We start from the raw sequence: 16827 nt of genomic DNA, 5'->3' as shown, positions 1-16827 counted from the left end.
GGAATATGTTAGTGTGAGCATGGAAATGCAAATCAGAATTTTATAGCAGGTCAAAACTCATTTAGTCATATTGTGCATTTTCAGCTCAAAAGGAAATAAGTAGTAAGTAAGCTTTAACTGGTGAAATTTGGAAAAGTGTGTTGTGGGCACGCTCTCTTAAGCTGGAGGCAGATCTCTTGATACAGTATAGCATCAGCCAGCTAGTGTGAAACGCAGGTATCTGTATCCTACACACACAACTAACTCTGGGAACATGACAGTTTGAGCATGGATTTAAACTGGGCATGTTCAGTTGAAAGGAAAGGAGCAATAGAGTTTGATTCACACATAAATCTGTACATTTCCAGTCCAGTCCAGTCCTGCCCTGTCCATTTTGTATCAGTTTTGCATGAGTGTTCTATCAGTTTTACCAGACAGAACAGAAATGTACACCTTTTATGTCTGAACACACCCATAGAAACACATACAAAACTGACAGGACTGGACTGGAAATGTGTACTATATTGCATGTGATAGTTCTAGTTGAAGTTAATGGGCCAGATATATCAACATAACTTTGTAAAAAAATGGAACAAAACTGGTATAAATGAAACAAAATACAGCATTGCTCTAATTTTCCACTAAAGTGTAGAGAAACCGAGAGCCCAATATAGTGTAGTATGTTAAGCATAGATGAAGAAAAGGTTATCGTGAGAAAATTATACTCACAAACGTGGGTTACCACAAAGGCAACCACTGTATAGGCAGGTGAGGAGATTAGACCTGTCCTCACTCAGGGATAAGAAGTCGCTCTCTGTAGATGCGAAAGGGGGTAGATCACCCCTCCACCAGGGGTGGAGGCACTACACCTGCTATTGCTGAAATTCTGTCTTGTCCCCATGTTTATTGCCTGATGAAGCGGGCTGGGCCTGCGAAACGCGTTGCACTGTTTTGGAGTACTAGTTAATAAATGTGATTTAGACAGTCTTTCGTGTCTGCTTTATGGAGGTAAGTCCACCGCTTCCTCCCAGCAAATTTTAAAGTTTTTATCCGCTTTTATCCTGCTGGCGCCTCTGTTCTCCTACTGCTAATTTTCCACTCGTTTTACACCATTTTTGCACCAATGTTTCATTCAATTGTGTTGATAAATCTGCTCCAATGAGCTTGACTTTGGTTCATATCTGTAAATAGCCATGAATACTTTGCTGTTCAGGTTAGTCCTTAAACTTTTTTTTACATTTCCTTGGTTGCTGACTTGTCATTTAAATAGGACATTAGGCTGCTTATATGTATGTTCAGATTAACAGTTTAATATTGGCCATACACTATGCGCAAGACACTTGATCTGGCAATCAATATCTCCCTGATGAAAACATAATTAATTGCCAGGTATATGAACATGCTCTAGTTTATGTCAGGGCTCTGTTGATCTTGGCACCAGGGGTTGGTTTGGGCGCTCCCAGGGCATTGAATCTAAGTGACCAAAGGTGTTTGCCAGCGTACCTCCCCAGGGATGATGGGCTGTTACTAGTGTTGGGCGAACATCTAGATGTTCGGGTTCGGGCCGAACAGGCCGAACATGGCCGCGATGTTCGGGTGTTCGACCCGAACTCCGAACATAATGGAAGTCAATGGGGACCCGAACTTTTGTGCTTTGTAAAGCCTCCTTACATGCTACATACCCCAAATTTACAGGGTATGTGCACCTTGGGAGTGGGTACAAGAGGAAAAAATTTTTTAGCAAAAAGAGGTTATAGTTTTTGAGAAAATCGATTTTAAAGTTTCAAAGGGAAAACTGTCTTTTAAATGCGGGAAATGTCTGTTTTCTTTGCACAGGTAACATGCTTTTTGTCGGCATGCAGTCATAAATGTAATACATATAAGAGGTTCCAGGAAAAAGGACCGGTAACGCTAACCCAGCAGCAGCACACGTGATGGAACAGGAGGAGGGTGGCGCAGGAGGAGAAGGCCACGCTTTGTGAGACACAACAACCCAGGCCTTGCATGAGGACAAGAAGCGTGCGGATAGCATGCTTTGTACCGCCATGCAGTCATAAATGTAATAAAGATAAGTGGTTCAATAAACAGGGACCACGCGGCAACGCTAACCCAGCAGCAGCAGACGTGATGGAACAGAAGGAGGCGCAGGAGGAGAAGGCCACGCTTTGTGAGACACAACAACCCAGGCCTTGCATGAGGACAAGAAGGGTGCGGATAGCATGCTTTGTACCGCCATGCAGTCATAAATGTAATAAAGATAAGTGGTTCAATAAACAGGGACCACGCGGCAACGCTAACCCAGCAGCAGCAGACGTGATGGAACAGGAGGAGGCGCAGGAGGAGAAGGCCACGCTTTGTGAGACACAACAACCCAGGCCTTGCATGAGGACAAGAAGCGTGCGGATAGCATGCTTTGTACCGCCATGCAGTCATAAATGTAATAAAGATAAGTGGTTCAATAAACAGGGACCGGCAACGCTAACCCAGCAGCAGCAGCAGCACACGTGATGGAACAGGAGCAGGCGCAGGAGGAGAAGGCCATGCTTTTTGAGACACAACAACCCAGGCCTTGCATGAGGACAAAAAGCGTGCGGATATAGCAGCAATGCTTTTTGCCGCCATGCAGTCATAAATGTAATACAGATGAGAGGTTCAATAAACAGGGACCGGTAACGCTACACCATCCCAGATGTTCATTGGTCATGTTACTTGGTTGGGGTCCTGGAGTGTAGTAGTCGTTTCCAATCCAGGATTGATTCATTTTAATTTGAGTCAGACGGTCTGCATTTTCTGTGGAGAGGCGGATACGCCGATCTGTGACGATGCCTCCGGCAGCACTGAAACAGCGTTCCGACATAACGCTGGCTGCCGGGCAAGCCAGCACCTCTATTGCGTACATTGCCAGTTCGTGCCAGGTGTCTAGCTTCGATACCCAATAGTTGAAGGGTGCAGATGGATTGTTCGACACAGCTACGTCATCTGACATGTAGTCCTTGACCATCTTCTCCAGGCGATCGGTGTTGGAGGTGGATCTGCACGCTTCCTGTTCAGTGGGCTGCTGCTGCATGGGTGTCAGAAAATTTTCCCACTCCAAGGACACTGCCGATACCATTCCCTTTTGGGCACTAGCTGCGGCTTGCGTTGTTTGCTGCCCTCCTGGTCGTCCTGGGTTTGCGGAAGTCAGTCTGTCGGCGTACAACTGGCTAGAGGAGGGGGAGGATGTCAATCTCCTCTCTAATGCTATATTAGTCAGGCTAAGCCGTGTACACAGAGTGTCAGAAAACACAATGCTATATATAGCGTGGCTGAGCGAGGTGCACAGTGGCAGTACACACAATGCTATATATAGCGTGGCTGAGCGAGGTGCACAGTGGCAGTACACACAATGCTGTATATAGCGTGGCTGAGCGAGGTGCACAGTGGCAGTACACACAATGCTATATATAGCGTGGCTGAGCGAGGTGCACAGTGGCAGTACACACAATGCTATATTAGTCAGGCTAAGCCGTGTACACAGAGTGTCAGAAAACACAATGCTATATATATAGCGTGGCTGAGCGAGGTGCACAGTGGCAGTACACACAATGCTATATATAGCGTGGCTGAGCGAGGTGCACAGTGGCAGTACACACAATGCTATATATAGCGTGGCTGAGCGAGGTGCACAGTGGCAGTAAACAATGCTATATATAGTGTGGCTGAGCGAGCGGTGTACTACTGTTCCCAGCAGCGACACACAATGACTGGGGGGGACCCTGGCTAGCGTGGCTGGAGAGCGAACTACCCTGCCTGCCTACCCAAAGCTAAACCCACAGACAAATGGCGGAGATATGACGTGGTTCGGGTATTTATTTACCCGAACCACGTGACCGTTCGGCCAATCAGAGCGCGTTCGGGCCCGAACCACGTGACCCGTTCGGCCAATCACAGCGCTAGCCGAACGTTCGGGGAACGTTCGGCCATGCGCTCTTAGTTCGGCCATGTGGCCGAACGGTTTGGCCGAGCACCGTCAGGTGTTCGGCCGAACTCGAACATCACCCGAACAGGGTGATGTTCTGCAGAACCCGAACAGTGGCGAACACTGTTCGCCCAACACTAGCTGTTACACCTACCAGGTGACAGACTACTTTACTGCCTAGTGGCTACTAGTTCAAAACCCCCAAGAATGCCACACTGGTGAAGGGAACAACAGGAGGGTGATGCAGAGAGCATAGGGAGCAATAACTTACCCCTCTGGGATCCACAGGCTGCGTATTCTCTTTTCCCTTCTGGCTGAGAGAGGCTCACTGACTACCTATACAGAGGGGAGAAGGGTTCACTGGCTACCTATTGGGGGGTGGGGGCTCACTGGCTACCTATGCAGAGGCAAGGGAGGCTCGCTGGCTACCTATAGGGAGGGAAGAGGCTCACTGGCTACCTATGCAGAGGTGAGGGAGGCTTACTGGCTATCTATAAAGTGGAGAGGTGTTTCGCTGGCTACCTATAGGGAGGGGGAGGCTCCCTGGCTACCTATACAAAGGGGATGGGGCTCCCTGACTACCTATACAGAGGGATGTGGTGGTAAGCTCACTGGCTACCTGTGGAGGGAGGGCTCTCTGTGTACCTATACTGTGGAAGGGGAGGGGATTCTTTGGCTGCCTATACATAGGGGAGGGGGTCTCTCTCTCTCTCTCTCTTCCAAACTAATCAAGTACAGTTATAATTGAAGCAAGAAGTTTTAAATCAGGATGATACCATTTATTGGCTAATTAAAAAGAATAAGAATAAGCGAGCTTTCGGCTTTGCAGCCTTCATCGGGCTTTAATCCTGTTTGCTTGCAGGCTGATGGTACAGACAGCTTTATACATGCAACATCAAAAGGGATACATACATTTTTTCAAGCATAAATACATGTCATCAAGATGCCTTAAGTGAAACAGAACATCTAAATGGGGTGGGAGGTTGTTAGCTGAGATAAGAATCCTTGTTTACACCATGCTCACAGATATGGGAGTTGGATTGTCACAAAGGCATCGTAAATTCTGAGTTCACCAGTTTAGCTATATAGGCTGAGAAAGTTTTTGTCATTAAATATCTTCAGTCTCATACCAATATAAACAGTTGTTGTCCTTATTCAAGCCTTTGTCCACCGCTTTGAACCAATTTATACATTTTGTTTCTGCTATTAACCGATCATTTGGTGTCTGGGCAGTGACACGAAGATCATACATGCTGTGTCCGTTGGAATGAAAGTGTGTAGCAACTGGGAGTTCATATTTGGTATCGTTAATAGTGTGCCTGTGTCCATTCATATGTTTGCGCAGAGTTTGTCTAGTTTCTCCCACGTATGTAACATTGGGGCATTTAGCACACATGATCAGATATACCATATTGGTGGATCCACAGGAAAATGTGCCTTGTATTCTGTACTCCTGTGAACCTGGTATCATTAACCTGTCAGTGGAGTAAATGTCTCTGCAGGTCCCACACCTTTTTTGTTGGCAGGGTGATGTTCCGTGTTGTTGTGGCCTATTCAAAGAACTCCTGACAATCATCTGTTTTAGATCATTTATAATTTTAGGTTTGCTTTATAGATGTTTTCACACCATGGGATTTTTCATCTTTGATTTAAAATAACTTTTCAGCATTTCGCAATGGAAGAAGTACCAAAAGGTAGGTGAAAAAGTAATCAAAATTTTGAGTATTCTTTTTTGATTACTGGTGGTTTGAAGGGCAGTTTATTGACAAGTTTGAAAATATCACCCGGGAGAAAACTCAGGAGAAAAAGTTAATTGCATTTAGGCCCATACAATGTGTGGTATTGTGGTACCTAACATGTAGAGATGGCCCAAACCTCCGATTTTCGGTTTGCGAACTTCCGTGAAAAGTTTGATTCGCGCGAACTTCCGAGAACCGCAATAGACTTCAATGGGGAGGCGAACTTGGAAAACTAGAAAAATTTATGCTGGCCACAAAAGTGATGGAAAAGATGTTTCAAGGGGTCTAACACCTGGAAGGGGGCATGGCGGAGTGGGATACACGCCAAAAGTCATGGGAAAAAATCTGGATTTGACACAAAGCAGCGGTTTAAAGACCAAAATCACATTGAATGCTAAATTGCAGGTGTAAAGTGCTTTAAAACATCTTGCATGTGTATACATGGATCAGGGAGTGTAATTAGAGTACTGCTTCACACTGACACACCAAACTCACTGTATAACGCACCGCAAACAGCTATTTGTGTAGTGACAGCCGTGCTGGACTGGTGCGCACCATGGCGAAAGTGCAGGCCGTGGCGGTTTTCAAGCTCATATGGTTGCCGAGCTGTGGTAGCTCAATTATAGAACAACAGTGACTGTCCAGCTGATCAAATTTGGTCTGTCCACAATGAAGCAACAACCTTATTATCTTTGGTGTGCCACCCCCGAGACACTCATATAGCCGGCGGTCATTGCCTCATTGTGATACGCAAGCCCCTTCACCACGGCAAGGTAATGATCACGAAGGGGAATGGGCACATGTACATGCCTTTTGTTGTTGCAGCTGCAGTGCAGCCAGAAAAATTAGGCAGGCATGTACGCGCAACAGAAAAATTAATATAGTGGCCGCTGCTAGCAGCGGCCTTAAAAATTCAGGAATCTGCCTGGAGTCCTGGACCCTGCTGGTGGTGGCAGGCAGCCAGTCACACAGCGTGCAGGCAGAGATGCTGTGTGTGGGGACTGACTTAGTCTTCGGGCAGGCAGTAGGCCTCAGAGATCCATGCCTCATTCATTTTGATAAAGGCCTGAACACTTTTGTGACTCAGGCAACTTCTCTTCTCAGTGACAATGCCTCCAGCTGCGCTGAAGGTCCTTTCTGAAAGGATGCTTGAGGCAGGGCAAGACAGAAGTTGGATGGCAAATTGGGACAGCTCTGGCCACAGGTCAAGCCTGCGTACCCAGTAATCCAAGGGTTCATCGCTGCTCACAGTGTCTACATCCACACTTAAGGCCAGGTAGTCGGCTACCTGCCGGTCCAGACGTTGGTGGAGGGTGGATCTGGAAGGGCTAAGGCGAGGCGTTCGACTAAAGAATGACACTGCATGGCTCAACTGAGTGACACTGCGTGGCTCAACTCACGGAGGTGGGTGGGTGCACTGTGAACGGGTAGGTAGGTATGTGCAGTAATGGGTATTGCAATGTGCACCTGTCACACACACAGGTAGTCACTGAATGTGCTGGGCCTGGCAGTCGCACACACACAGTATGGATTATCAAGGCTGTCTATGCAACACAAGTGTCAGTGGGACACACATAAAAAAAATAGATCACAAGAACAAGATTAGCTCTCAAAAGAGCTGTTGTGGAGTGCTATTTTAGCAATAAGAATCAGCAAGGAGCAAGCTTAACAAGCCTACAAGAGCCTAACTAATCTTTCCCTATTAGAGAGTCTGCACTGCAGCAGCTGTCCCTTCTCTATTTACTGCAGGCACACGAGTGAGTATAATGGCCGGCGGGGCCTGCCTTTTATAAGCGGGGGGGGGAGTGGCTCCAGGAGGGAGTGTAGCCTGATTGGCTACAATGTGCCTGCTGACTGTGATGTAGAGGGTCAAAGTTGACATTAATGGTGCACTATGGGGGCGAACCGAACTTCCGGAAAAGTTTGTGGTTCTCCGCGATCCCCGGAAGTTCACCAGGAACCATTCGCCGGCGAACCGTTCGGGCCATCTCTACTGACATGTCACTGGCAACAATGCAGGAGAATGCAGGGCAGCACAATTGGTGTGAACAGATCCTAGAAGCTTACTGAAAAGAATGATGCTACTACGCATATATTGTATCAGTTTAATAGCTTTCATTAATGTCATTAATTCTTCAATGGCTAATATAAATATGTAAGTGACTGCCACTGCCTGCACAACATAATTTCCCTTTACAGCATTTGTATTCTAGTTGTTCACCTCGACTGTGAAAATGGGTGCTTTAAAGCAAGATTTATTAGCTTGTGCTATTATTATAGCCACATCTCTTCATCATAATTCTGCATTCATAAAATTATTTTTGAAACAGGTACAGACATATGTTGTACATCCTGCCAGCTTTTCCACATTTCCAGTTTCTCTATTCAAACGCATACAAAAGGGTTTTTAGGACAGCTAAAGCTATATGCACCGTAGACAGAAAAGATTGATTTCTGAGCTTTTTATAGTATGTGTGGGGGCAGCAATGGTGTTAATAAAAATGTCATTTGCAGGTCTGCTAGAGCTTTCTATTTTCCATAGAAGCTGTTGCCTTTCGTAGTGTCCTCTTTCACTCTTACCTTCCCTCTCCCTGTGCCTGAAACCACTTTTACAGCATGAACGTTTTAGCTGTTCTAGTATTATTTCCAGTTTCTCTTGTGAAATCTTAGCAAACTAATGAGTTTTTTCTTTCCTGTTTGATGTGAAAACGACTTCTTCCTTTACCTGGAAGCTATGTCTGGATTTGTGGTTTTGCTGTTTACCCAGTGTCATACAAGGCTGCCAGAATGTTTTCATTTCTAAGCCATATAAATTCACAGTTAATCATTGGCTGTATTTAGGGCTCACTACTGGAATATTCTTTTTCCTTTCAGTTGAAAGAGACAAGGACTTTTCACACCACCGACGGCATTACAAGGAATTCCGATTCGACCTCACTCAAATCCCACGTGGGGAAGCCGTCACAGCAGCTGAATTCCGCATCTATAAGGATCGCAGTAACAATCGCTTTGGGAACGAAACACTGAAGATTAGTATCCATCAAATCATTAAGGAATATCCAAACAGGTAGTGTACTGGTGATTCTGTGCATTTCTTTTTCTCTCACTAATAAATGAAAAACAGTCTTTTATTAAGAAGCATAAAAATAAATGGAACACAAAATAGGTGATAGAATTGCTTTCTAGCACTTCCATAAAATTATATTGTGTGGTAGCAGGAAAAAAGGGCGCCGGAGGCTAATGGGTGATTTAGGCACCGCCATAGACTCTAATGCATTTATCGATAATATGGTAACCAAAGCAGAGAAATAGGCGCACAATAAATATTGTTTTTCGACATTAGAACAATAAAACAATTTTTTAAATATGTTATCATTTTAGAAACTTATAGACCACGTTATAGCTTGTCATATTATTTTGTTTGTATGTACAGATTTTACATTATCAGATATGTTATTGTTTCTATATTTTTAAGGGTGTTTGTGGGGTGTGGGTTTTTTCCAGTTAGGCACTACCAGGGGGGTGGTTAGGGTTAGGCAACACCAGGGGGTGGTTAGGGTTAGGCACCACAGGGGTGTCTTAAGGTTAGGCACCACCAGGGGGGTCTTAAGTTTAGGCACCATCGGGGTGGTGGGGGTTTTAGGTTTATGAGTTCTGTGTAAGAGTAGGGTTAGGGTAAGCTGTATTCTAAAATAATGTAACAGTTTTTAAATTAAACATATTTTCGTTTTGATTTCCCATCTGTTTTTAAAACAGTATTTATTGTTTACATGTTTTCGGTTTACTTTGCGCCCACTTGAAAACTTTTCCGTTAATGACATTTCATTATCCAGCCACGCCATTTTTTCCTCGTGCCTTTATTTCATGCATATGCATATTGTGCATTTTATTTTTCATTTAGCATGACATGGAAGCTGTCATAACAGCACATTTGTCTGCACAGCTAGGTTGAGGAACATTGCCTTTGCTTTGTCCACGTTGCTATTTTGTTGTAAATTGACTAGTATTTTAATAAAAATAACTCTGTTATGTTATGGAATATCTATGCATCAGCAGAGTGTTGTAGCAACTGTAGCAAAGGAGATACTTTGGAGTTAAATCATTTTCAGGCTACTGAGTTAGCCAATAAATGGTATCACCTCAACACCAAAGTCTGTGAAATAACTGTTCAGCTCTGCAGTTTTCAAACCACATGCTTTTTGCTGTTCTGTTCTTGTTCAAGTAATTTCTACATGTGTTTTTTTTTTTTCATTAAGGTCAAAAGTTTGCATTTTTAAGTAGCGGGAGTATATACTTGGAGGGATCTTGAATAAACTAAGACCTCAATCCCAGCTTCTGTTTAACTTTTGAATTGCTACTTTGGGTTAAGAGGTTGGCTTACAACCAGCTATAGTTTTATTCTGCAACACCCTGAACTTTTATTTTTAGGCAGAGGTGGAAATAACAAACGTACGGTAGCTTACTATGACAGCTTCTTCTACATTAAACTTTCTGCGTTACCCATGAAAACCAGATTTTCATTCTTTATTTTTGGATTTTCTTAAATTGCTCTGGGAGAATGAAATTTGGTTGCTACTTGTAGCCATAGTAGTTTATTTATTTATTTTTTACAAAACCTTTAGAATCCGTTTCTTCAACTTTGTAGATCACCGAAGAAATAAGAATATTTGTAACTTTAATTTAATGTGCAGTCTTCACTTCAGTTAGGCTAAAGGTCCATACACACGCCGGACTGGAGGCAACGACGGGTCCGTCGTCACCTCCAGCTGGGTGGGCGTTCCAACGACAGTCCGGCGTGTGTACGCACTGTCGGCGGACTGATACGGCTGTTTCTGAGTGATCCGCCCGGCCGCTTTATAACACACCCAGATCCCAATGCTTTGGATTGTTTTGTAACAACTAGCTTAAACTGTGCAGGAGTTGTAGTGGAGAGTCTAAACAACAGAACAATGGAACATTGGGTCCTAGGGAGGGGCAGACAGCACAGGAGCATAAACATCAGATGGGAACATGGTTGGGGTATGTGTCACAGGGACATCAATAGAATCAGGCAAGGGAGCTAAGGAAAAAAAAAAATTTGTAGGTGCATGTTGCATCACTTTCTACCTATCTTTGGTGCAAATGTTAATGTATTTGTACGTACTGTTAAAAGGCCTTCAATATTGCATCTATGAAAGTTAAACTTTCCAAGGTTTTGAATCAGGTAATATCATATTACATGATATTGTAGTATTAGAGGTTATAATGAGTGTCCAAAAGAGGTGGACATGTAATTTTCACATGTACTGGAAAACCAATCAGATTTGATGGCTTTGGGCTAGATGGTTAGTTTGTAGGACTTGAGTCTTCAATTTGAAACCAGGGCAGAGCACTGTCTGCAGCCTAGGGAGTTTGCATGTTCTGCTGGTGATTACATGGTTTACCTCTGGGAGCTGCAGTCCCCCCCCCCCCCCCAGCTAGCAAATATACTGAAAGCTTAATAGATTTCATTAAAAAAATCCACCAAACACTTTTTGAGCTTTCCTCAACCCTTTTCCCGTTCTCCCGTTCCAGCTTTGGAGACCATACAGTGATACATACTGTACAATAAAATTATACTTCACTTTTGGGGTAAAATCGCACAATGAACTGTAGCTCTTGTGACATCAGCAGCCTTTTTTGTGCGATAGAACAATGTTAGTGTGAAAGGGGCCTTAACAGACAAATGGGATTTCCCCAGCGAGATGGTCATGTTTAAGTGAAGGGTTTAGGTTAAGATTATTGGGTCAATAGGAAGTGTGTGTGTGTGCATGTGTGTGTGTGTGTGGTGCGTGGTGTGTGTAGATATGTATACATTGTCACCCATTGTACACACAGATATATGAAAAGGGTGTATTTTTACTAATCTGATAGTGACAGTGTATCTCTTTTAGTAATGTGTATTTTATCAGGGGCATGGAGGTGACTCTTGTCCTACCCAAGGCACCAAAATAGCTAGAAATATTCCTGCCGTCTGCCGCCATGTGCTGGAAATCAACAACGTTTGGATTGAGTCCACATTCACTTACATCAGCTACACTCAGAAATGAAAAACAAAAGTTTGCTTTCCTAAAACAGAAAGAATTTGCGATAATTCAGGTTGGAGTGAGCTCGAAATGTCTCCCAGGCACCACTGCTGAATAGATGCAAATTAACCATTGTACCCTTAGAAGCTAAACACACCTCCAGAACCGCTGGAATGCAATGATGTGTCAGCTTGTTAATATGTACAGAGTAGTGTTGGGCGAACAGTGTTCGCCACTGTTCGGGTTCTGCAGAACATCACCCTGTTCGGGTGATGTTCGAGTTCGGCCGAACACCTGACGGTGCTCGGCCAAACCGTTCGGCCACATGGCCGAACTAAGAGCGCATGGCCGAACGTTCCCCGAACGTTCGGCTAGCGCTGTGATTGGCCGAACGGGTCACGTGGTTCGGGCCCGAACGCGCTCTGATTGGCCGAACGGTCACGTGGTTCGGGTAAATAAATACCCGAACCACGTCATATCTCCGCCATTTGTCTGTGGGTTTAGCTTTGGGTAGGCAGGCAGGGTAGTTCGCTCTCCAGCCACGCTAGCCAGGGTCCCCCCCAGTCATTGTGTGTCGCTGCTGGGAACAGTAGTACACCGCTCGCTCAGCCACACTATATATAGCATTGTTTACTGCCACTGTGTACCTCGCTCAGCCACGCTATATATATAGCATTGTGTTTTCTGACACTCTGTGTACACGGCTTAGCCTGACTAATATAGCATTGTGCGTACTGCCACTGTGCACCTCGCTCAGCCACGCTATATATAGCATTGTGTGTACTGCCACTGTGCACCTCGCTCAGCCACGCTATATATAGCATTGTGTGTACTGCCACTGTGCACCTCGCTCAGCCACGCTATATATATAGCATTGTGTTTTCTGACACTCTGTGTACACGGCTTAGCCTGACTAATATAGCATTGTGTGTACTGCCACTGTGCACCTCGCTCAGCCACGCTATATATAGCATTGTGTGTACTGCCACTGTGCACCTCGCTCAGCCACGCTATATATAGCATTGTGTGTACTGCCACTGTGCACCTCGCTCAGCCACGCTATATATAGCATTGTGTGTACTGCCACTGTGCACCTCGCTCAGCCACGCTATATATATAGCATTGTGTTTTCTGACACTCTGTGTACACGGCTTAGCCTGACTAATATAGCATTGTGTGTACTGCCACTGTGCACCTCGCTCAGCCACGCTATATATAGCATTGTGTGTACTGCCACTGTGCACCTCGCTCAGCCACGCTATATATAGCATTGTGTGTACTGCCACTGTGCACCTCGCTCAGCCACGCTATATATAGCATTGTGTGTACTGCCACTGTGCACCTCGCTCAGCCACGCTATATATAGCATTGTGTTTTCTGACACTCTGTGTACACGGCTTAGCCTGACTAATATAGCATTAGAGAGGAGATTGACATCCTCCCCCTCCTCTAGCCAGTTGTACGCCGACAGACTGACTTCCGCAAACCCAGGACGACCAGGAGGGCAGCAAACAACGCAAGCCGCAGCTAGTGCCCAAAAGGGAATGGTATCGGCAGTGTCCTTGGAGTGGGAAAATTTTCTGACACCCATGCAGCAGCAGCCCACTGAACAGGAAGCGTGCAGATCCACCTCCAACACCGATCGCCTGGAGAAGATGGTCAAGGACTACATGTCAGATGACGTAGCTGTGTCGAACAATCCATCTGCACCCTTCAACTATTGGGTATCGAAGCTAGACACCTGGCACGAACTGGCAATGTACGCAATAGAGGTGCTGGCTTGCCCGGCAGCCAGCGTTATGTCGGAACGCTGTTTCAGTGCTGCCGGAGGCATCGTCACAGATCGGCGTATCCGCCTCTCCACAGAAAATGCAGACCGTCTGACTCAAATTAAAATGAATCAATCCTGGATTGGAAACGACTACTACACTCCAGGACCCCAACCAAGTAACATGACCAATGAACATCTGGGATGGTGTAGCGTTACCGGTCCCTGTTTATTGAACCTCTCATCTGTATTACATTTATGACTGCATGGCGGCAAAAAGCATTGCTGCTATATCCGCACGCTTTTTGTCCTCATGCAAGGCCTGGGTTGTTGTGTCTCAAAAAGCATGGCCTTCTCCTCCTGCGCCTGCTCCTGTTCCATCACGTGTGCTGCTGCTGCTGCTGGGTTAGCGTTGCCGGTCCCTGTTTATTGAACCACTTATCTTTATTACATTTATGACTGCATGGCGGTACAAAGCATGCTATCCGCACGCTTCTTGTCCTCATGCAAGGCCTGGGTTGTTGTGTCTCACAAAGCGTGGCCTTCTCCTCCTGCTCCTCCTCCTGTTCCATCACGTCTGCTGCTGCTGGGTTAGCGTTGCCGCGTGGTCCCTGTTTATTGAACCACTTATCTTTATTACATTTATGACTGCATGGCGGTACAAAGCATGCTATCCGCACCCTTCTTGTCCTCATGCAAGGCCTGGGTTGTTGTGTCTCACAAAGCGTGGCCTTCTCCTCCTGCGCCTCCTTCTGTTCCATCACGTCTGCTGCTGCTGGGTTAGCGTTGCCGCGTGGTCCCTGTTTATTGAACCACTTATCTTTATTACATTTATGACTGCATGGCGGTACAAAGCATGCTATCCGCACGCTTCTTGTCCTCATGCAAGGCCTGGGTTGTTGTGTCTCACAAAGCGTGGCCTTCTCCTCCTGCGCCACCCTCCTCCTGTTCCATCACGTGTGCTGCTGCTGGGTTAGCGTTACCGGTCCTTTTTCCTGGAACCTCTTATATGTATTACATTTATGACTGCATGCCGACAAAAAGCATGTTACCTGTGCAAAGAAAACAGACATTTCCCGCATTTAAAAGACAGTTTTCCCTTTGAAACTTTAAAATCGATTTTCTCAAAAACTATAACCTCTTTTTGCTAAAAAATTTTTTCCTCTTGTACCCACTCCCAAGGTGCACATACCCTGTAAATTTGGGGTATGTAGCATGTAAGGAGGCTTTACAAAGCACAAAAGTTCGGGTCCCCATTGACTTCCATTATGTTCGGAGTTCGGGTCGAACACCCGAACATCGCGGCCATGTTCGGCCTGTTCGGCCCGAACCCGAACATCTAGATGTTCGCCCAACACTAGTACAGAGCCATAATAATCCAACATGCATACAGACTGTTTCGGATTGTTTGATCCTCATCAGTGCATGGCATAGATTAATTTGGCTGTATGGAGTAGGGCTTGTGAATCCGAGAGGCACAGACTAACCAGCAAGCTCATGGTGACCCAGAACTCATTGGGGTGTGTAAGGGACTACAATGGTCCTAAAAGCCCCCTTACTAAGATGTTAAGAAAAACAAAAGTTTGCTTTCCTAAAACATAAAGAATTTGCGATAATTCAGGTTGGAGTGAGCTCGAGATGTCTCCCAGGCACCACTGCTGAATATATGCAAATTAACCATTGTACCCTTAGAAGCTAAACACACCTCCAGAACCGCTGGAATGCAATTATGTGTCAGCTTGTTAATATGTACAGAGCCATAATAATCCAACATGCATACAGACTGTTTCGAATTGTTTGATCCTCATCAGTGCATGGCATGGATTAATTTGGCTCTATGGAGTAGGGCTTGTAAATCCGAGAGGCACAGACTAACCAGCAAGCTCATGGTGACCCAGAACTCATTGGGGTGTGTAAGGGACTACAATGGTCAGAAATGAATGAGACCTTTCCTATATTTGTGTTTTATAAAGGCGTTTTTTTGCAGCTAAAAACTGTTAGACTTTAGGCTAATTATAAGCCAGATTTGCATACTTTAAAGAGAACCTGTACTGAGTAAAAATATTTAAAATAAACACATGAGGTAACTTCAAATGAACATTACATAGTTACCTTGCCATCAGTTCCTCTCAGAAGCTCACCATTTTCTTCTGACAATAATCCCTTCCAGTTCTGACAATATTTTGTCAGATCTGAAATATATCAGTTGCTGTCAGTAAAATATCAGTTGCTGTCAGTTATAGCTGAGAGGAAAACTGATGTACCAGGTAATGTCCATGTTTCCCTATGGCTCAAGTGGGTAATGTTACAGTTTAACTGTGTGCTGACCAGAAAGCTGTTATGGGTAATGGCCATTTTCAAAATGGAGGACGGAAAATTCTCTTGATCACAGTGAACAAACAGGACGCGGGACAGGAGAAAGACACTGAGAAGTAGACTACATGGAAGGTAAGTATGACTTGTGTATGCTTATTTTGACTTTTAATTTTCAGTTCAGGTTTTCTTTAAGGAGTGACCTGGCTTGTTTTTCAGTAGGAATAGCTTCAGGTAACAGGAATGAGTTCAATGAGACTTGGGGGTCGCAGTATTTAGTTTTTCAGATTCTCACATGAACTGTGCTTAGAGGCCATTGTACAACTTTCAACAATCATGACAATGCTCTGCAGTGTCACACGCTTGGAAATTCCAGGGATCTGTGTTGAAATGTGTTTATCTGAAACACTCTCAAGAAAAATATTTTTATCATTAGCAAAGTCTTGCAACTGATAAACTGCCTATATCCTGTTAAATATGAAGTTCCAAACATGGTATCTTTCTTTCAAATGAAAGTTAGGCATGTAAATCCACAGCCCTTGTTTACATTCTTTGTAATCTAGAAAATGTGTTTACAATTGAATATTTTAATTTAATAACTATGGGAATCTCTCTTTTCGGGTCTAGGTCATGTTCTCAATGTTTTCACTAAAATGCCAAATTATGGAATACAGCTGTTTCTTTAATAAGACATGAATGGACTGGATTTAGATTATGTTGGATTAAATATAATTGATCAGCTGTAGAAATATTTAGAAAGATATTACACTAGCTTTCCTTAATTGCACAGACCATGACTGCAGCTCTAAATTGATTCCTGCTACACATTTTTATTTGGCCAGTCTGAAAATATAAAGTGACCTTTATGCAAACTTGGGAGGCAGTACCTGAAGGCTGTGATCACATGACATGAGTTATGTTCATGGTTCAGTGTTCTTTTAAAAGCTATTCAGAGAAGTCAGGTTCTATATAAATGAGTTATTCCCTTAATAAATAGGTACACCCAGTTTATGTCGACCATGCATG

The 16827-nt window shown here is 44.5% G+C and overlaps 1 protein-coding gene across 1 annotated transcript in view; it reads left to right on the top strand.

Annotated features, from left to right (window-relative positions):
- Window positions 1–16827, top strand: part of BMP5 (bone morphogenetic protein 5) — a 222852-nt gene that overhangs the window by 152507 nt on the left and 53518 nt on the right. Inside the window, exon 2 of the mRNA XM_068281400.1 lies at window positions 8551–8743. Coding sequence (XP_068137501.1) covers window positions 8551–8743 — 193 coding nt within the window. The remainder of the gene's footprint in view (window positions 1–8550; window positions 8744–16827) is intronic.

This window comes from Hyperolius riggenbachi, chromosome 4 (assembly GCF_040937935.1).
Source record: "Hyperolius riggenbachi isolate aHypRig1 chromosome 4, aHypRig1.pri, whole genome shotgun sequence".
NCBI lineage: Eukaryota > Metazoa > Chordata > Amphibia > Anura > Hyperoliidae > Hyperolius > Hyperolius riggenbachi.
This window is presented reverse-complemented; position numbering and strand designations above follow the sequence as displayed.